The 22,499-nt window shown below is 44.4% G+C and overlaps 1 protein-coding gene across 1 annotated transcript in view; it reads left to right on the forward strand.

The window, feature by feature from the left end:
- The window catches only part of LOC134355589 (DNA damage-regulated autophagy modulator protein 2-like), a 98,037-nt gene that overhangs the window by 61,839 nt on the left and 13,699 nt on the right, over nt 1–22,499 (forward strand). The window contains exons 4-6 of the mRNA XM_063065679.1: nt 3,608–3,747; nt 11,576–11,753; nt 17,976–18,058. Of these exons, the coding sequence (XP_062921749.1) occupies nt 3,608–3,747; nt 11,576–11,753; nt 17,976–18,058 (401 nt within the window). The remainder of the gene's footprint in view (nt 1–3,607; nt 3,748–11,575; nt 11,754–17,975; nt 18,059–22,499) is intronic.

The raw sequence follows: 22,499 nt of genomic DNA on the forward strand, positions 1-22,499 counted from the left end.
AGGGGTAATTCAGGACCCCGTCACACAAGGAAATGGTGGACAAATTGAACAAGTTAAGTCCTCTGCAATTCAGGAACAGCTTCTTCCCCTCTGCCATCCAATTCCTAAATGGACATTGAATCCTTAGACAACACCTCAGTTTTTTTAATATACAGTATTTCTGTTTTTTGCACATTTTTTAAATCTATTCAATATACGTATACTATTGATTTACTGATTTATTTATTATTTTTATTTCAGTTTTATTTCTTCTATATTATGTATTGAAGGGGTACCCAACCTTTTTTTGCACCGCAGACCGCTTTAATATTGCCAATATTCTTGCGGACCGGCCGACCGGGGGGGCGGGGATTGTTCAAGTAAGGTTAAACTCACCTCAACATGTCTTTTACAGTTAGGGTTGCCAACTTTCTCACCCCCAAATAAGGGACAAAAGTATCAGTCAAATACGGGACAGTGTTTACCCCGAGAAAGACTACCATATCCATAAAACCTTGCGCGGGCACCTGTGTGCACATGCGTGTACGTGCCGATTTTTTTTTTCCACAAATCGGTTTTGACTTAATCTTCCCAACCACACTATTCATACATTATTTCTACTTTAAATAGGCTGTGTATTTATCATATCATTCCTGCTTTTACTATATGTTAGTGTTATTTTAGGTTTTATGTGTTATTTGGAATGATTTTTGGGTCTGGGAACGCTCAAAATATTTTCCCATATAAATTAATGGTAATTGCTTCTTCGCTTGATCCCATTTCGGCACGAAAGGTTTCATAGGAACGCTCTACCTTAGCAGGGAAAATCTGGGAGGAGGACAGTCCCATATGGGACAATCCAATTTAGCCCAATATACGGGATGTCCCGGCAATACAGGACAGTTAGTTGGCAACCATATGTTCAAGTTCAACAGTGTGTGACAGGGAATAAGGAAAGGTGCAGCTGACTCATATCGTTTCCTTGCGGCCCGGTAGCACATGCTTTGTGACCCCGTAGTTAACAAATTTCACATCACATGCCGGTGCTAATAAACCTGATTTTGATTCTGAGTATTTTGCATTAGTCTTCAGTGTGGAAGACACTATTAGTATGATGGAAGTTCCAGGTGTGAGGGGGCAGAAGTGAGTGTGGTTGCCATTACTCAGGAGAAGGTTCTTGGGAAGCTGAAAGGTTTGAAGGTGGATAAGTCACCTGGACCAGACGGACTACACCCCAGGGTTCTGAAAGAGTTAGCTGAAGAAGTTGGGATACATTAGTAAGGATCGCTCAAGGATCACTTGATTCTGACATGGTCCTGGAGGACTGGAGGATATCAAATATCACTCCACTCTTCAAGAAGGGAGAGAAGCAGAAGAAAGGAAATTATAGGCCAGTTAGTCTGACCTCTGTGGTTGGGATGATGGAGTCCGTTATTAAGGATGTGGTCAGGGTACTTGGAGGAACATGATAAAATAGGCCAAAGTCAGACTGGTTTCCTCAAGGGAAAATCTTGCTGGGAAAATCTGTTGGAATTTTTTGAGGAAATAATAGACAGGATAGACAAAGGAGACAGTGGATGTTGTGTACTTGGATTTTCAGGCCTATGACAAGCTGCTGCACAACAGTCTGCTTAGCAAGGTAAGAGCCCATGCTATTACAGGAAAGATGCAACCGTGGATGGAGCAGTGGCGGATTGGCAGAAGACAAAGAGTAGGAATAAAGGGAGGCTTTTCTCGTTGGCTGGCAGTGACGAGTGGTGTTCCGCAGGGGCTGGTGTTGGGACCGATTCTTTTTAAGTTACATGTCAATGATTCGGATGATGGAATTGATGGCTTTGTGACTAAGTTTGCAGGCGATAGGAAGATAGGGGGAGAGGCAGGTAGTGTTGAGGAAGCATTGCAGCAGCAGAAGGACTTACACAGATTAGGAGAATGGGCAAAGAAGTGGCAGATGGCATAAAGTGTAGGAAAGCGCATGGTCATGCACTTTGGTAGAAGGAATAAAGGCGTAGACTTTTTTTCTAAATGGGGAGAACATTCAAAAACCAGAGGTGCAAGGGGTTTTGGGGGTCCTCATGTAGGATTCCCTAAAGGTTAACTTGCAGGTTGAGCTGGTGGTGAAGAAGGCAAATACAATGGCAGCAGCCATTTAGAGATGGCTAGAATATAAGAGTGAGGAGCTGAGGTTTTATAGGTTTTATTTATTGATTGGTTAGATGGCACTTGGAGTATTGTGAGCAGTTTTGGGCCCCCTATCTTATGAATAGATGTGCTGGTATTGGAGAGGGTCAAGAGGAGGTTCATGAAAATGATTCTGTGAATGCAAGGCTTATCATATGAGGAGTGTTTGATGCTCTATGCCTGTACTCAACTGGAATTTAGAAGAATGAGGGGGATCTCTTTGATACCAATCAAATGTTGAAAGGCGTAGGTAGAAGACATTTCCTATAGTGGGGGAGTTTCAAACAAGAGGGCACAACCTCAGGATAGAGGGATGCCGATTTAGAACAGAGATGAGGAAGAATTTATTTAGCCTGGTGGTGGTGAATCTGTGGAATTCATTATCACAGGCATCTGTGGCCAGGTCATTGGGGGTATTTAAGACAGAGCTTGATAGATTTTTGATAAGTGAAGGGTTACAGAGAGAAATCAGGTGAATGGGGCTGAGAGGGAAATGGATCAGCCATGATCAAATGAAAGGACAGACCAGATGGGTTGAATGGCCTAGTTTTGCTCCTGTTGCTTATGGTCTTACGTTAGGCCCATGATGGATCTTCAGAAATGTTGCCACCCAGGAACTTGAAACTGCTCGCCCTTTCCACTGTTGATCCCTTGAGGTTGGCTGGTGTGTGTTCCCTCGACTTCCCCTTCCTGAAGTACACAATTACTAATGTTGAGTGCAAGGTTGATTCAATACCAGTCAAACAGCTGATCTATCTCACTGCTATATACCTCCTCAGCACTGCTTGAAATTCTGCCAGTAGTAGTTATTTCATTGGCAAATTTCTAGCTGGTGTTTGGGCTGTGCCTAGCCACACAGTCGTGGGTGTAGAGAGGGGAGAGTAGGGGGCTAAGCACGCATTCTTGAGGTGCCCCAGTGTTGGTTGTCAATGAGGGGGAGATGTTATTTCCAATCTTCACTGACTGTGGTCTCTTGGTGAGGAAATCACGGATCTGGTTGCACAGAGAGGTACAGAGGTCCAGGTTTTGGAGCTTCTTGATTAGAACTGAGGATATGATTGTGTTGAACACAATAAACAGCAGCCTGACTTTGGGTATTGCTATTGTCCAGGTGATCCAAGACCAAGTGGAGAGCCAGTGAGATTACATCCACTGTAGACCTAATGTGGCAACAGGCAAATTGTTGTGGGTCCAGGTCCTTGCTTGGACAGGAGTTGATTCTATCCATGAGCAACCTCTCAATACACTTCATCACAGTAAATGTCATCTACTGCTTTCTGTGTGTAAAAATAAACTTGTCCCACACCTCTCCATTCTTAGATATGAGGCCCAAAACTGCTGACAGTATTCCAACTGTGCTCTGACCTTTGATGCTCTTACTAATCAAGAAAAGTTCCAAGTAGTTTGCGTTTCATCCTAAGCCGTTTCCTGGTCTTTTACCCCACAGGTGTGGGAACGATGTACGTGCGTTACAAACAGGTGCAGGCCCTGAACCGAGGAGAAGAAACCGTTTTCAGGCTGAATCAGATAGGCCTTGCCCTGGGTCTGATCAGCTGCCTGGGCCTCTGCATTGTGGCTAATTTCCAGGTAAGGAATGAGACGTGGATATGAGAAAGGATAATATCTTAGAAATAGGCCCTTTGGTCCATCTGGACTTGCTGATTCATTAATCTGCCTACTCCCATCAACCTTCACTTGGACCATAACCCTCCATAATAGAGAGGGAGGAGGTACAGAGGAGGTTCACGAGAATGATCTCAGGAATGAGAGGGTTAATGTACGATGGCTTTGGGACTATACCCGCTGGAGTTTAGAAGAATGAAGGAGTAATCTCATTGAAGCCTACCAAATCTGAATCAGATGTCACTGGCCTATGTTGTGAAATTTACTGCTTTGTGCCAGCAGTACATAATGATTGCAATACAGAATAATAAAAACAATGAATTACAATGAATTGTATTGCACAAGTAGTGCAAAATAGAGCATTAAAAATAGTGAGGATTCATTGTTCATTCAGAAACCTGATGGCAGAAAGGAAGAAGCTGTTCCTGAAATGTGGAGTGTGTGTCTGCAGGCTACTCTACCTTGTACTCGATGGTAGCAATGAGAAGAGAGCATGTCTTGGAAGATGGGGTTCCTTAATGATAGATGCCACCATTCTTGAGGCATCGCCATTTGAAGATGTCCTTGATAATAGACAATAGGTGCAGGAGTAGGCCATTCGGCCCTTTGAGCCAGCACCGCCATTCACTGTGATCATGGCTGATCACCCACAATCAGTACCCCGTTCCTGCCTTCTCCCCATATCCCTTGACTCCGCTATCTTTAAAAGCCGGGTTGAGTGTCGAGATCGCAACTCGACCTCGTAAAATAAAGGGAAAAATACTGCGAAATGTCTGTGTGAGGAGTGATGCAACCAGTTAGAATGTTCTCCCAGCATCCAGGAGAACTTCAAAAGGTGATGCCTCAGTAAGGACCCCCAACACCCAGGACATGCCCTCTTCTCATTACTACCATCAGGGAGGAGATACAAGAGCCTGGTTTTTAGGAACAGCATCCTGGTGGAGGGAAGAACTCCTCCACCATCAGATTTCTGAATGGGCAATGAAAATATCTCATCACCAATCACATGGCAGCAATTCAGTGCATAAAAGCACGCAGACATGGTAAAGAGGCTCAGTTGTTGTTCAAACCAAACATCAGAATGGGGGAAGAAATGTGATCCAAGTGACTTTGACTGTGGAATGATTGTCGGTGCCAAATGGGGTGGTTTGAGTATCTCAGAAATTGCTGATCTCCTAGGATTTTCATATACAACAGTCTCTAGGGCTTACAGAGAAGGATGTGAAAAACAAAAAAAAATCCAGTGACTGGCTGTTCTGTGGGCGAAACGCCTTGTTAATGAGAGAGGTCAGAGGAGAATGGCTTAGCTAGTTCAAGCTGATGGGAAGGCGACAGTAACTCGGACAACCACAAGTCACAACAGTGGTGTGCAGAAGAGCATCTCTGAATGCACAACACACCAAACTTTGAAGTGGATGGTCTACAGCAGCGACCACAAAAAATACCTCATAAAGTGGCCACTGAGTATATATTGTCAAGGGTCCTTAGACAGTCAGACAGTCCTGTATACATTATGTGGATTATGAACTCACGTAGAGTGCTGACTTTATCAGAAATTAACCTTTAAACGTTTTGATGGGCAGTTGGATAATATCCCTCTCATAGTACAAACACAATGTGCTTCCTTGGACACCAACAAGTGTTGGATCAAACTGCTCCACTCCAGATCCTCGATTTCATCACTGCATTGGGAAACCCCACAGAACTGACCTTAAAACATAGGAGAAGAATTAGGCCATTTGGCCCATTGAGTCTGCTCTGCCATTCCATCATGGCTGATTTATTATCCCTCTCAACCCCATTCTCCTGCCAGCACCCAGTAACCTTTAACACACTCGCTAATCAAAAACCTACCAAACTCCACATTAAATATACCCAATGACTTAGCCTCCACAGCCTTTCATGGCAAAGAATTCCAAGATTCATCACCCTGTAGCTTAAGAAATTCTTCCTCATATCTGTTCTAAAGATACGTCCCTCTATTCTGAGGCAGTGTCCCCTGATTCTAGACTCCATCACTATAGGAAATATCCTCTCTATGTCCACTCTGTCTATGGAGTTTGAGGCGACTTGATATGTCACTAAAGACTCCCGCAAATTTCTCAGATGCCTCATGGAGAACATTCTAACTGGTTGCATCACCATCTGGTACGGAGGGGCCACTGCACAGGATCAGAAAAAGACAGCACATAAGAAAGTAGGTGCAGTAGTTAGACCATCAATCCCTCAAGGATATCCCACATTCCATGTATTCCTGGGAGCAATCTAGTAGAGCCACTGCTTCTGAGCACCAGAGATCCAGGTTCCATCGATTTCTGAAACTCTTAGTAACACCTCCTGCCTTCACCTTTTCCCATCCCCTTTTCGCTCTCTCATGTTGTCTCCTTGCCCACTCATCGCCTCCCTCTGGCACTCCTTGCACGCCTTTCACCCCTCCCAACCTTATTTCTTTCTTCCATGGCCTTCTGTCTCTTTCACCAATCAACTTCCCAGCTCTTTGCTTCATCCCTCGCCCTCCAAGTTTCACCTATCACTTGATATTTCTCTCTCCCTGCTCCCCCCACCTTTCAAATCTGCTCCTCAGCTTTTTTCCGGGTTTTGGCCGGAAATGTCTGTGCTTTTTTTCATAGATGCTGCCTGTGTTCTTCCAGCATTTTGTGTGTGTTGCTCTGATTTCCAGCGTCTGTAGATTTTCACAATACTCCGAATGAAGCCTCACCAACGTCCCATAATATCCTATCTCCTGTCCTCAGTACTTCCATTTATGAAGGCCAATGTGCCAGAAGCTTTCTTTATGACCCTATCTACTTGTGACACTACTTTCAGTGATGTTTTCATCGGGTAGGAGGTACAGAAGCCTGTAGGCACACACTCAGTGATTCAGGATCAGCTTTTTCCCCTCTACCATCTGATTCCAAAATGGACATTGAACCCATTAACTCCCTCACTTTTTTAATATACAGTATTATTTCTGTTTTGCATGATTTTTAATCTATTCAGTATACATACACTGTAATTGGTTTACTTATTTATTTATTTTTACTTTTTTTCTTTTATGTATTGCATTGAACTGCTGCTGCTAAGTGAACAAATTTCACGACACATGCTGGTGATAATAAACCTGATTCTGAATTATGTACCTGTATTCCAAGATCCTTTGTTCCACCACACTCCTCAGTGCCCTACCGTTCACTGTGTAAGCCCTACTCTGGTGTGTCCTACCAAAGTACAACACCTCGCACTTGTCTATATTAAATTCCATCTGCCATTTTTCAGCCCATTTTTCCAGCTGATTCAGATCCTGCTGCAAGCCATGATACTGTCCACAACTCCTCCGGTCTTGGTGTTATCCGCAAATTTGCTGGCCTAGTTAACCACATTATCAGCTAGATCATTGATGTAGATGACAAATAACAATGGACCGAGCACTGATCCCTATGGCACTCCACAGGCGTCACAGGCGCAGGCGTCCAGTCAGAGAGCCAAACATCTACTACCACTCTCTGGCTTCTTCCACAAAGCCAATGTCTAATCTTGGAGATCGTTAGAAGGTTGGCACAACATCATGGGTCTATCATGATGCTGGACCTAAGTGAGAGGGTGAAAACTCTTCTCAACTTGATTAGACTTGGGTTTAACAGAGATCTTGATAATGATCAGCTCTGGAAACACCAATGACCAAGAACGGAAAAACCCACAGAAAGTGGTGGATGCAGTCCTGCCCATCACAGGCAAAGCCCTCTCCAAAATAAACACTAGCACATCTACAAGGAGCACTGCCACAAGACCCTATCTACCTCTAACTCCACTTTCAATAAATTAAGGACCTGTATTCCCAGATCGCTTTGTTCCACTGCACTCCTCAGTGTCCTACCATTCACTTTGTAAGACCTGCCTGACTGGTCCCACCAAAGTGCAACACCTTGTATTAAATTCCAACTGCTATTTTCAGCCTATTTTTGTGGCCTATAATTTCCTGGGCTATCTCTACTCCCTTTCTTGAATAAGGGAACAACATCTGCAACCCTCCAAACCTCCGGAACCTCTCCCGTCCTCATTGATGATGCAAAGATCATCACCAGAGACTCAGCAATTTCCTCCCTGGCTTCCCACAGTAGCCTGGGGTACATCCCATCCGGTCCCAGTGACTTATCCAACTTGATGCTTTCCAAAAGCTCCAGCACATCCTCTTCCTTAATATCTACATGTTCAAGCTTTTCAGTCTGCTGCAAGTCATCCCTACAATCGCCAAGACCCTTTTCCGTAGTGAATACTGAAGCAAAGTATTCTGTAGTGAATACTGCCATCTCCTCCGGTTCCATACACACTTTTCCGCTGTCACACTTGATTGGTCCTATTCTCTCACATCTTATCCTCTTGCTCTTCAAGTACTTGTAGAATGCGTTGGGGTTTTCCTTAATCCTGTCCGCCAAGGCCTTCTCATGGCCCCTTCTGGCTCTCCTAATTTCCTTCTTAAACTCCTTCCTACTAGCCTTATAGTCTTCTAGATCTCTATCATTACCTAGTTTTTTGAACCTTTTGTAAGCTGTTCTGTTCTTCTTGACTAGATTTACAACAGCCTTTATACACCATGGTTCCTGTACCCTACCATCCTTTCCCTGTCTCATTGGAACGTACCTATGCAGAACCCCACGCAAATGTCCTCTGAACATTTGCCACATTTCTTCCATACGTTTCCCTGAGAACATCTGTTTCCAATTTATGCTTCCAAGTTCCTGCCTGATAGCCTTACATTTCCCCTTACTCCAATTAAACCTTTCCCTAACTTGTCTGTTCCTATCCCTCTCCAAAACTGTGGTAAAGGAAATAGAATTGTGATCACTATCTCCAAGATGCTCTCCCACTGAGAGATCTGACACCTGACCAGGTTCATTTCCCAATACCAGATCAAGTACAGCCTCTCCTCTTGTAGGCTTATCTACATATTGTGTCAAAAAGCCTTCCTAAACATACCTAACAAACTACGCCCCATCTAAACCCTTCACTCTAAGGAGATGCCAATCAATATTTGGAAAATTAAAATCTCCCACCACAACAACTCTGTTATTACTACAACTTTCCAGACTCGGTCTCCCTATCTGCTCCTTGATGTCCTTGTTACTACTGGGTGGTCTATATAAAAAAAAAGAAACACCCAGTAGAGTCAGTGACCCCTTCCTATTCCTAACTTCCACCCACAGAGTCTCCGTAGACAACCCCTTCATGACTTCCTTCTTTTTGAGCAGCCGTGACACCATCTCTGATCAACAGCGTCATGCCCCCCACCTCTTTTGTTGATATAGATAATAAACAACAAAGGACCCAGCACTGATCCCTACGACATGCCACTAGTCACAAGCAACCATCTATTACCACTCTCTGACTTCTCCGCCAAGTCAATGTCTAACCCAGTTTTCTACCTCTTCTCGAATGCCAAATGACTGAAGCTTCTTTACCAACCTCCCATGTGAGACCTTGTCAAATGCCTTACTGAGGTCCATGTAGACAACATCCACTGCCTTGCCTTCAACTTTCCCGGTAACTTCCTCAAAAAACCCTATTATATTGGTGAGGCATGTCCTACCATGCACTAAGCCTGCTGACTGTTCTTAATCAGTCCATGTCTATCCAAATACTCATATCCAGTTTCTTAGAATACATTTCCAATAATTTTTCCACTACTGATGTCGGATTTACTGGTCTAAATTTAATGGTTTATTTTTAGAGCCCTTTTTTAAACTGTCCTCCAATCCTCTGCTACCTCACCTGTCGCTAAGGATGATTTAAGTATCTGTGGTAGGGCCTTGGCAATATCTGCAGTTGCCTCCTGCAGGGTCTAAGGGAACTCCTTGTCAGGCCCTTAGCTACTCTAATTTGCCTCAAGACAACAAACACTTCCTTTTCTGTAATCTGTATAGGGTCCATGAAGTTGATGTCGCTGTGTCTCACTTCTATAGACTTTTCTCCTGAGTAGATACAGATACAAAAAATTCATTTAAGATCTCCCCATCTCTTTTGGCACTATGCATGGATTACCATTCTGGTCTTCCCGAGGACCAATTTTGTCCTTGCAGTCATTTTGTTCTTAACATATCTGTAGAATCTCCTTCACCTTGTCTGCTATGGCAACTTCATGCCTTTTTTGAGCCCTTCTAATTTCTTTTTTCAGTGTTCTCTTGCATTTCTTATACTCCATAAGCACCTCATTTGTTTCTACTTGCCCTTGCCTGCTATGTCCTTTTTTCTCTTAACCAGGGCCTCAATATCTCTTGAAAAGCAAGGTGCCCTGGACTTGTATCTTTACAAGGGTTACCAGTTGAGGAGTGTTTGATGCTCTGGGTCTGTACTTGCTGGAATTTAGAATGGTGAGGGGGAGCTCATTGAATGTTGAAAGACCTGGACACAGTGAATATGAAAAGGATGTTTCCTGTGGTGGAGGAGTCTAGGACAAGAGGGCACATCCTTGGGATAGAGGGGTGTCCATTTAAAACAGAGATGCAGAGAAATTTCTTTAGCCAGCGGATGGTGAATTTGTGGAATTTGTTACCACAGGCACCTGTGGAGGTCAGGTCGTCAAGTGTATTTAAGGCAGAGCTTGAACAGTTCTTGATTGGACATGGCATCAAAGGTTATGGGGAGAAGGCCGGGGAGTGGGGCTGAGGAGGGAATAAAAGGATCAGCCATGATTGAATGGTGGAGCAGACAAGAACATTGCCAGGATTTGAGGACCTGAGTTATAGGGAGAGGCAAGGCAGGCTGGGAGCTGTATAAAATCATGGAGGGCATGGAGTTTAAGTTGAGAGGTGAAAGATTTAAAAGGTACTGGAGGGCCGAATGGCCTAATTCTGCTCCTATGGCATGGTCTTTATCTTTTATTTTGACAGGCACGTATAAGCTTTGTACTCTCTAAAGTTCCCTTTTGAAGGCCACCCACTTACCAAGTACACCTTTGCAAAAAAACAGCCTGAGCCAATCCATATTTGCCAGATCTTTTCTGATACCATCAAAACTGGCCTTTTTCTAATTTAGAATCTCAACCAGAGGCATCTTTTTGCATATTTACTTTGAAACTGATGACATTATGATCACTAAATGCAAAGTGTTCCCTACACAAGCTTCTGTCACCTGCCATATCTCATTCCCTAATAGCAGACCCAGAATTGTACGCTCTGTCATTGATTCTAATCTAATCAGCCAATCATGTGGCAGTAGCTCAATGCATAAAAGCATGCAGACATGGTCAAGAGCTTCAGTTGTTGTTCAGACCAAACATCAGAATGGGGAAGAAATGGGATCTAAGTGACCCTGGAATTATTGTTGGTGCCATACAGGGTGGTTTGAGTATCTCAGAAACTGCAGACCCCCTGGAATTTTCACACACAACAGTCTCTGGAGTTTACAGAGAATGGTGCGAGAAACATGAACCATCCAATGAGCGGCAGTTCTGTAAGCAAAAACACCTTGTTAATGAGAGAGGTCAGAGGAGAATGGCCAGACTGTTTCAAGCAGACAGGAAAGCAACAGTAACTCAAATAACCACGCATTACAACAGTGGTGTGCAGAAGAGCATCTCTGAATGCACAACACATTGAACCTTGAAGTGGATGGACCACAGCAGCAGAAGACCACGAACATACACTGTGGCCACTTTATTAGATACAGGAGGTACCAAATAAAGTGACCATGGAGTAAATGTGAACCCAGTGCAGTGCCCTCGGCCTGAAAGTTTTTCCACCTGAGGTGTCCATTGGTCTTGTAAGCATTAAATTTTATTTGTTCATTTTCCCTGCAGAAGACCACGTTGATTCAAGCCCATGTTGCCGGTGCTGTGTTGACCTTTGGGATGGGAATCATCTACCTCCTCCTCCACACCATCATAAGCTACAAGATGCAGCCTGTTGTCCATGGAGTGGGAATCTTCTGGGTCCGATGTGTCCTCCTAATCTGGTGTGCATCAAGCATCCTTAGCAGTATCCTTCATTACTTCCACTCAGTGGAAACCTCCACCCTCCCAACTGTATCAAACAATTCCTCTCTGGCAAAACTCCCCAGGATTAGTGAGAGTAATTGGGTGGACTTATTGAAGATGACATTTCTCTTCCCTGGAAGATCAGTTAGTTAGAATCAGAATTGTTCATTATCACTGACATTGTCATGAAATTTGTTGTTTGTGGCAGCAGTACAATGGTTCATTTTTTATTATGAAAGTATGCATGTACAATACAACTCTGATATTTGTCTTCTCCAGATAGCCATGAAATACAGAAAGACCATGGCTGTTGATGAAAAAAAAAGACATCAACGCTCTCCCCAAAGCAGCATGAAACAGAAAAGAAGCAAAACTCACAGACTCCAAAATGCCCCCCCTCTCCCGCAGCCTAAAAAACAGCCACAAAAGCAATCAATGATCCCTACACATAACAATCCCCAACCCCTCACTCGCAGAAACGAACAGTGACAGTAGCACCAAATCCCCAACCCACCCTACATACAAAAAATTAACAGATTACTCACCCGCCAATCATCCTCCAGAAAGAAAACACTGAAAAACTGATGGAAACCAATATAAAGTACTGTCCAATAATCACATAAATCTCAGAATATTGGAGACGTCTTTTCATCTGCATACCAGAAGAGTGGCCGCACAAACTCAGTCCTTCCATAAAGAATGACCGCCGACCCGGGTCGAATGTACTGATCCGGATGTGACAATCTGGCTGCTGACCGTCTCTGTTGGGAACCATCGCTGACCTGCTCCATATTCAGCTCAATGTTCCCATCTTTCTCACCACTTCGAGATGGAGTCATTCATGACCCCGTGCCTTGTCTCTGGTCAGCTTGTGTTCTTGGACCATTTCGGCCTCCCGCATCTGAGGACTGGATCCTTCCATCGACTTCCAAACTGTACGTCACAAGCTCCAACAGTTTCCATAACACAGACAAGACAAAAGGAAGGTGTAGAAAAAGAAAAGTAATTGGAGAGATTTGCAATCTGAAAGATGCCACCCGTGGAATCCTTCACTGGTGCCATCTTGACTGGATATGTATCTGCACAGTACAGTGCAATGCATAAAATATATGATAAATTAGAAAAGGAAATTTAAAAATGTGTGTGTAGTGCAACAAGAGGAAAAGTGTTAGTGCAATAGAAGGAATATACTATAAATTACAATAAGAAATACATTTATCTTGGCTGTTTTCTTGATTTAGATTTCATTCATTAAAAGTTGTCCACAATAAAGGGCTGCTCCAATTAAATGATGGCTCAATTAATTGGAATCCATTGTTTTTATATATTATATAATTGGTGATATCCAAAAAGAAGGAGAATCCTATCTGCAGGCTGAGAATAAATAGGGAAGACATAAAACAAGTACAGAACTGCGCCCTTACTTCCTGAGAAAGCTGAAGAAATTTGGCCTGTCCCCTAAAACCCTCACTAATTTTTATAGATGCACTGTAGAAAGCTTTCTTCTGGGGTGCATCACAACCTGGTACGGAAGTTGTCCTGTCCAAGACCGGAAGAAGCTGCAGAAGATCGTGAACACAGCCCAGCACATCACACAAACCAATCTTCTGTCCTTGGACTCACTTTACACCGCACGCTGTTGGAGCAGTGCTGCCAGGATAATCAAGGACACGATCCACCCAGCCAACACACTTTTCTTCTCCCTCCGGGAGAAGGCTCAGGAGCTTGAAGACTTGTACAACCAGATTTGGGAACAGCTTCTTTCCAACTGTGATAAGACTGCTGAACGGATCCTGACCCGGATCTGGGCCATACCCTCCAAATATCCGGACCTGCCTCTCGGGTTTTTTGCACTACCTTACTTTCCATTTTCTATTTTCTATTTATGATTTATAATTTAAGTTTTTAATATTTACTATCGATTTGTACTCCAGGGAGCAGGAAGCACAGAATCAAATATCACTGTGATGATTGTACGTTCTGGTATCAATTGTTTGGCGACAATAAAGTATAAAGTACTTAGGAAGCTGGGTGAGATCAGATGGCAGGTGCGACATGGATATCAAAAGAAGAATAGGGATGGCAAAAGATACCTTTACGAGAATGAAGAGTATACTGACCAGTACTAAACTAGGCATGATAACTCGCCTCAGAGTACTGAAATGTTACGTTTATCCAGTTATGTTATATGGCTCAGAATGTTGGACAACATCTAGTAACATGAGGAAACGAATTGTAGCAGCAGAGATGTGGTTTTTGAGGAGAATGCAAAAGAATATCATGGACGAAACGAATATCTAATGAGGATGTTATGAACGGAGCAAACACAAAAAGAGAAATGTATGAGATCATGAAAAGGCAACGTGACTTCATTGGACATGTGATTAGGAAAGAGGAGTTAGAATGCATGGTAATTATGGGAAAGCTTGAAGAGAAGAAAGCAAGAGGAAGACAAAAACAAATGATGATGGAGACAGCAGCCAGAGAACTGGAAATGAATGCCAATGAATTGATTAACTTGACCCGAAACAGGAGTGTGTGGGCCATGGCAGTCAAAGCTCAAACTGGGCATGGCACCTGATGATGATGATGATGATAATTGAGCCATCAGTTAATTGGTGCAGCCTTTTTATTTGGGACAACTCTTAACAAACAAAATTCAAATCGAGAAAATAGGCAGGATTTCGTAGTTTATTTGGGTCACTATGCTGCTTAATTGGGACAGGAGACTGTTGCCAAATGGTTTCTAAGTAGCTTCAGTCCTGTGACCATTAGACACTACACCGAGCTTAGAGCGATCAGTTTTTAAGTGCGTCAGTTGCGCATATTTGTGTTCAAAAAGCAGTAATTTTTGTCATTGGTGAGAAGTAAGCAGAAAGACAATTCAGAACTGTTCTGGTCACTGCGGTTTCAAACATTCAGGAATGAAGATGTCAGAAATGGCCGAGAGTGAAAATGAAATAATTTCGCTACTTCAACAGGGTAGGAATTACGAAGAATTTGAAGGTATCGAAAATCATCTTGAATGTTACAGGATGCCATTGTTTACAGCATTGTATGAAGGCGGTCCATTATCTGCACTAGGTGTTTGTGCTGGTTTTGTTGATGAGCAGTCAATCAAAAGAACAGGAAGTGATGAATTTTTCTGTCACTAACTATTAGGAACTAATACACACTTTTATTGTACTGTAGTAGTATTGGTGGTCTAATATTTTTCAGTATATTATTTAAATACATAATTTGTTACTCAATTTGTTTTTTTTAAATACATTTTTTACTATTTCCATGAAATTTCAGCTAATTGGGGCAGCTGATTAATTGGGCCATAATGCACTGGTCCTGATGTGTCTCAATTAACCAGGATCCACTATATTCTCTTTCTCTTTCCAGACCAGAATCATTCCAGATACAGACTGAGTGACTAATAGTTACCAGCATTCTCTGTTTTTCAGTTGTAGCTAAGAAATTCCCGAGATTAGTTGAAAATTCCCATCTGGGAGAGGCGGTTGAAAATTCCCCATCAAGAGGATTTCAAGAAATTTTCATCAGACGTGATATTCCCAAAGACATTTCGGGGGTGGGGTGTGGAGAGTGTATGGGAAAGGTTTGGAAACTTCTGTAATATGTTGTGAATATGCTGGCAATGAATGAGATGGTGCTGGGAACCCAAAACACACCCACTTCCTGTCACATCCCAGTGTGGAAATTCCACAAGAAGGCAAAAAGGGCATTCGGAATTTCAGATTCTAGATTCATTTATTATCAAAGAATGTATAAATTATACAACCTTGAGATTTGCTTGCTCACAGATGGCCTCAAAGCAAGAAACCCAAAATAACCCAATGAAAGAAAAAAAATAAAAGACCAACACTTGATGCACAAGAGAAAGAAAACAAAAGATATTGTGCAAACAATTGAAACGAGTGAGTGACAGCATTCCGAACAAGCATTGGAAGAAATGTGCAATATTTGGAGTAAGGGCTAAAGGTGAGAACAGCACCCTGACTTGTCAGTGTGTGACGTGGAAAAGAATGTAAAATTCCAGTTGTGGGGTTAGGATAGGATAGAGTTCACTACATCCCATATACACTGTGGCAAAACTTTCTCCCCTCCATCTCCTCCCCACTCCCCACCTATGTCTCTCTACTCCTGCTTCATCTCTCTTATTCACCCTGATCTCTCCCCTCTCTCCACACCCATCCCTCTCCCTCCACACCCGTCCCTCTCCCTCCACACCCGTCCCTCTCCACCCCCACAGCCCCACCTCTCTTTCCCCTCCATCCCTCTCTCCCCTGTCTTGCGGCCTCCTCTTCCTGCCCCCCCCCCGTCTCATGGCCCCTTCTCTCACACTCTCTCCCACTCTCTTTCTCTTCGCTCCCCCATCTCTCCCTCGATTTTGTCTCTCACTCTTGCTTATCTCCCCATCTCTTACACCCCCACCATTTGTCTCGAACATCTCTCTCCCCGCATTCTTGTTGCAACAATACTCAGCCAGCTGATCTATCTCAGTCCTGTATTATTCCTTGTCACCATGTGAAATTCTGCCAACAATAGTTGTCATCAGTGAGATGTAGATAGTGTTGGTGTATTGTCTAGCTCCACAGTCACGGGTGTAGAGAGAGTAGAGCTTAATTTGTGCCAGATCAGGTTGATCCTGGGAATGAAAGTGCTAACGTACAAGGAGTGCTTGATGGCTTTGGGCCTGTACTTGCTGGAGTTTAGAAGAATGAGACAGGAACTCGTGTGGAGATGATGTCCAGTAGTGGGGGAGTCTAGGACCAGAGGGCACAGGCTCAGAATATAGGCATGTCCATTTAGAGCAGAGATTAGAGGGAGTTTCTTTAGCCAGAGGGTATTGTATCTGTAGAAAACATTGCAAAGTTGGCTGTCAAAGCCAGGTTATTGGGTATATTTAAAGTGGAGGTTGTTTGGTACTTGATTAGTCAGGTTACGGAAAGAAGGCAGGAGAATCAGCCATGATAGGATGATGGTTCAGGCTCGGTGGGCCAAATGGCCTAAATCTGTTGCTATATCTTATGGTAGAGGGGAGGGGACCAACAAGCAGACTTGGGTATGTGGAATAATAGAAAATGGTAGAAACACTTAACAGGCCAGGCAGCATCTGTGGGGAGAGAAACAGTTTAATGCTTCAAATGTAAGATGCTTTATCAGACCAGAATAACAACAGAGTTAGTCTGAGTGGCATCAAAGTGTGGAGGAAATCTCGGATATTAATGCTTCTGTTGGCATTGAACAGAAAGCAGTGGAACAATGTACTGGACAATGTTAGTGGGCCAGAACTAAACACAGAGAGAAAGACGATAAAGAGCAGCAAGAGGAAATGGCTGTTATATTCAAAAACTTCAGACCCAGATCTCAGATAAGAACATAAGAAATAGGAGCAGGAGTAGGCCATATGGCTTGTCGAGTCTGCTCTGCCATTCAATAAGATCATGGCTGATGTGCCAAAATGAGAGGTTAAAGATGTCAGTAAGCACTTCAGCTCGTTGGTTAGTATGTGTCCTCTTTACTTGGCCAGGTACACTGTCTGGGCTGGGTTCTTCCTCCCGAAGGATGCCCTCACATCACCCTCAGAGACTGAAATCACAGGGTTGCTGGGGGTGTTGGGGTTCGTGAAGGTTCTGTCAGTCAAAGTGAGTTGAAAAGCCTCTGGGACAGAAAACTTGTCACATAAGTTGCAAAAATTCAAAGTAAATTTATTATCTAGGTACATAAACGTCACCATATACTAATTTTCATACAGACATTCACAGTAGAACAAAGAAATACAGTAGAATCAATGAAAAACTGCACACAAAGACTGACAACCAATATTCAAAAGAAGACAAACTGTTATAAGTAAAGAAAAAAATAAGATGTTAATAAATGATACTGAGAATATATGTTCTGGAATCAGTGTAGTGTTGAGGTGAGTGAGATATCTGTGTCTGATGGTTGTAGGGTAATAACTGTTCCTGAACCCGGTGGTGTACGAGCAATGAGGAGAGAGCATGACCTGGATGCTGAGGAGGTGGGGCGTAATTGTTGATGGATGTTGCTTTCTTGTGGCACTGCTCAGTGGCAGGCAGGGTGTTGCCTTCCCTGTGATGGACTGAGCTGTGTCCATCTTGGCAGGAAGAAAGGGTGTTTTATCTAACATCAGAGAACTCGGTCTTCAATCCGTGAGTGCTGAATGTAATTTCTTTGACTCTTTCCTGCACAGTGTTTGTCTCCTCGGTAACTCTTTACACGACAGTCCCTACCATTGAGATGGCTAAGAAGCTGCACTGGAACCCATCTGATAAGGTAAGATTAGAAGGAGCAATTGTAGGAATCCACACTGCATCTTGAGCGGCTTGTCATCTCCCAGAATTCTGAGCATTCTCTAAGCATTCCTATGGATCGGAGGGCAGCAATTGTAACCTCATTATTTAAGGAAGAGGTAAAACAGATCTTCCCCATTTCAATTCAACTTCACCTTTCCATTCTGACATGTTGGTCCATGATCTTCTCTTCTGCCCTGATGAGGCCACTCTCAGGTTGAAGGAGCAACACCTCATATTCTGAACACAAAATACTCTGCAGATGCTGGGGTCAAAGCAACACTCACAACACGCTGGAGGAACTCAGCAGGTCGGGCAGCATCTGTGGAAATGATGAGTCGACGTTTCGGGCCAGAACCCTTCGTCAGGACTGTAGAGGGAAGGGACAGAGGCCCTATAAAGAACATAGAGTAGTACAGCACAGTACAGGACCTTCGGCCCACAATGTTGTGCCAACCCTCAAACTCTGCCTCCCATATAACCCCCCCACCTTAAATTCCTCCATATACCTGTCTAGTAGTCTCTTAAACTTCACTAGTGTATCTGCCTCCACCACTGACTCAGGCAGTGCATTCCACGCACCAACCACTCTGAGTAAAAAACCTTCCTCTAATATCCCCCTTGACTTGAACTTCCCACCCCTTACCTTAAAGCCATGTCCTCTTGTATTGAGCAGTGGTGCCCTGGGGAAGAGGCGCTGGCTATCCAATCTATCTAGTCCTCCTATTATCTTGTACACCTCTATCATGTCTCCTCTCATCCTCCTTCTCTCTAAAGAGTAAAGCCCTAGCTCCCTTAATCTCTGATCATAATCCATACTCTCTAAACCAGGCAGCATCCTGGTAAATCTCCTCTGTACCCTTTCCAATGCTTCCACAACCTTCCTATAGTGAGGCGACCAGAACTGGACACAGTACTCCAAGTCTGGCCTAACCAGAGCTGCATCATTACATCGCGAGTCTTAAACTTTATCCCTCGACTTATGGAAGCTAACACCCCATAAGCTTTCTTATCTACCCTATCCACCTGTGAGACAACTTTCAGGGATCTGTGGACATATACTCTGAGATCCCTCTGCTCCTCCACACTACCAAGTATCTTGCCATTTACTTTCTACTCTGCCTTGGAGTTTGTCCTTCTAAAGTGTACCACCTCAGACTTCTCCGGGTTGAACTCCATCTGCCACTTCTCAGCCCACTTCTGCATCCTGTCAATGTCTCTCTGCAATCTTTGACAATCTATCTACAACACCACCCACCTTTGTGTTGTCTGCAAACTTGCCAACCCACCCTTCTACCCCCATATCCAGGTCGTTAATAAAAATCACGAAAAGTAGAGGTCCCAGAACAGATCCTTGTGGGACACCACTAGTCACAATCCTCCAATCTGAATGTACTCCCTCCACCACCACCCTCTGCCTTCTGCAGGCAAGCCAATTCTGAATCCACCTGGCCAAACTTTCCTGGATCCCATGCCTTTTGACTTTCTGAATAAGCCTACCGTGTGGAACCTTGTCAGATGACTTACTAAAATCCATCTCGATCACATCCACTGCACTACCCTCATCTATATGCCTGGTCACCTCCTCAAAGAACTCTATCAGGCCTGTTAGACACGATCTGCCCTTCACAAAGCCATGCTGACTGTCCCTGGTCAGACCATGATTCTCTAAATGCCCAGAGATCCTATCTCTAAGAATCTTTTCCAACAGCTTTCCCACCACAGACGTAAGGCTCACTGGTGTATAATTACCCGGACTATCCCTACTACCTTTTTTGAACAAGGGGACAACATTCGCCTCCCTCTAGTCCTCCGGTACCATTCCCGTGGACAACAAGGACATAAAGATCCTAGCCAGAGGCTCAGCAATCTCTTCCCTTGCCTCGTGGGGCAGCCTGGGGAATATTCCGTCAGGCCCTGGGGACTAATCCGTCCTAATGTACTTTAACAACTCCAACACCGCCTCACCCTTAATATCAACATGCTCCAGAACATCAACCTCACTCATATTGTCCTCACCATCATCAAGTTCCCTCTCATTGGTGAATACCGAAGAGAAGTATTCATTGAGGACCTCGCTCACTTCCACAGCCTCCAGGCACATCTTCCCACCTTTATCTCTAATCGGTCCTACCTTCACTCCTGTCATCCTTTTTTTCTTCACATAATTGAAGAATGCCTTGGGGTTTTCCTTTACCCTACTCGCCAAGGCCTTCTCATGCCCCCTTCTTGCTCTTCTCAGCCCCTTCTTAAGCTCCTTTCTTGCTACCCTATATTCCTCAATAGACCCATCTGATCCTTGCTTCTCATGTATGTTCCTTCACCCTACCATTCTTTACCTTCCTCACCGGGACAATTTTGGGGGGAGGGTGGGAAGGAGAAGGCTGGTAGGTTCCAGGTGAAACACCATTAAGGAGAAAGATAAAGGGGTGGGGAAAAGGAAGCAGGGAGGTGATAGGCAGGAAAGATGAAGAAGGAATAGGAGAAAGCAATGGGTAGTAGAAGGAGGCGAAACCATGAGGGAGGTGATAGGTAGCTGGGGAAGGGGGCAGAGTGACATAGGGATAGAGGAAGGGAGGGGGAGGGAATTACCGGAAGTTGGAGAATCCTATGTTGACCGGAAGTTGGAGAAGTGGAAGTTTCACCCACTTCAACATTGCTTCCCATTCCCATTCAGATATGTCCATACATGGCCTCCTCTACTGCCATGATGAGGCTAAACTCAGGGTGGAGGAGCAACACCTCAGATACTGTCTAGGTAGTCTCCAGCCCCTTGGTATGAACGGAGCGGCGGTGATGGGAGGGCCCGGAGCGGTGGTGGGGGGGACCCGGAGTGGCGGTGGGGTGGGAAGAGGACCCGGGGTTGGGGGGGAGGACCTGGAGTGGCGGTGGGGGGGGGGGAGGACCTGGAGTGGCGGTGGGGGGGGGGGAGGACCCGGAGCGGCGGTGAGGGGGAGGACCCGGGGTTGGGGGGAGGACCTGGAGTGGCGGGGGGGGGGAGGGCTGCTGTGCTGGCTGCACGTGGAACACATATACTGTGCAGAAGAGCCAATAGCCGAAGCAAAGAGAGGCTGTTTGCTTGTTGTCCTAGCTGTGGGTGGTGGGTGAGGCTGGGTTGGATACAGAGGAGGCTATTCAGATGGCGTGCCACAGTAGCATAGTGGTTAGCACAACACTATTACAGCTCAGGGTGTCAGAGTTCATCCTGGCATCCTCTGTAAGGTGTTCTTCTCCTGGAATGCTTGAGTTTTCTCTGGGTGTCCCAGTTTCCTCCCACAGTCCAATGACATACCGGTTGGTCATTTTAAATTGTCCCATTAAATTAAGGGTTGCTGGGTTGGGCAGCTCAAAGGACTAGAAGGGCCTATTACTGGCTGTTTCCCTAAATAAATAAAATTTTAAAAAGCCCTCAATCAGCCTGTTAAAATAAAATGGAGATTAGCTTAATGTGTCACGTATGTATTGAAGCGTGTAGTTTGTGTCAACCACCAACACATTCTAAGGATTGTGCTGGGGGCAGCCCACAGTGACGGCACCAACGAGGGCACCAACGAGCACACCCACTAGCCACAAACCCTAACTCGTACACCTTTGGAATGTGTGAGGAAACTGGAGCACCCAGAGGAAACCCACGCAGCCTCGAGGAGAACATACAAATTCCTTACAGGTTGGCACTGTGAAACAGTACACGACCCGCAAGGCTGCTGTACATACAATAGTCAATGGTGTTTAGAAAAATAAGAGGGAATCATGCCAGATACTGAAAGGCCTAGGTAGAGTGGACATGGAGAGGATGATTCCTGTATTGGGAGATTCCAGGACCAGACAGTACAGACTCAGAATAGAAGGACTTCTGTTTAGAATGGAGATGAGGAGTAAGTTCTTTAGCCAGAGGGTAGAGAATCTGTGGAATTCATTGCCATGGGTTACTGTGGAGACCAGGTCATTAAGGCAGAGATCGGAAGGTTCTTAATTGGTAAGAGGGTTGAGGATTATGGGAAGGTCCATGAGTAAGGAGTTTATTTTAAAAAAACATTATTGACTGCGAGCAGATCGACAGGCCAAATGGCCTAATTCTGCTCCTATATAAGACCATAAGACAAAGGAGCAGAAGTTGGCCATTCGGCCCATCGAGTCTACTCTGCCATTTTATCATGAGCTGATCCATTCTCCCATTTAGTCCCACTCCCCCGCCTTCTCACCATAACCTTTGATGCCCTGGCTACTCAGATACCTATCAATCTCTGCCTTAAATACATCCAATGACTTGGCCTCCACTGCCGCCTGTGGCAACAAATTCCATAGATTCACCACCCTCTGGCTAAAAAATATTTCTTCGCATCTCTGTTCTGAATGGGCTCCCTTCAATCCTTAAGTCATGCCCTCTCGTACTAGACTCCCCCCATCATGGGAAACAACTTTGC

The sequence above is a fragment of the Mobula hypostoma genome, chromosome 13 (assembly GCF_963921235.1).
Source record: "Mobula hypostoma chromosome 13, sMobHyp1.1, whole genome shotgun sequence".
Lineage (NCBI taxonomy): Eukaryota > Metazoa > Chordata > Chondrichthyes > Myliobatiformes > Myliobatidae > Mobula > Mobula hypostoma.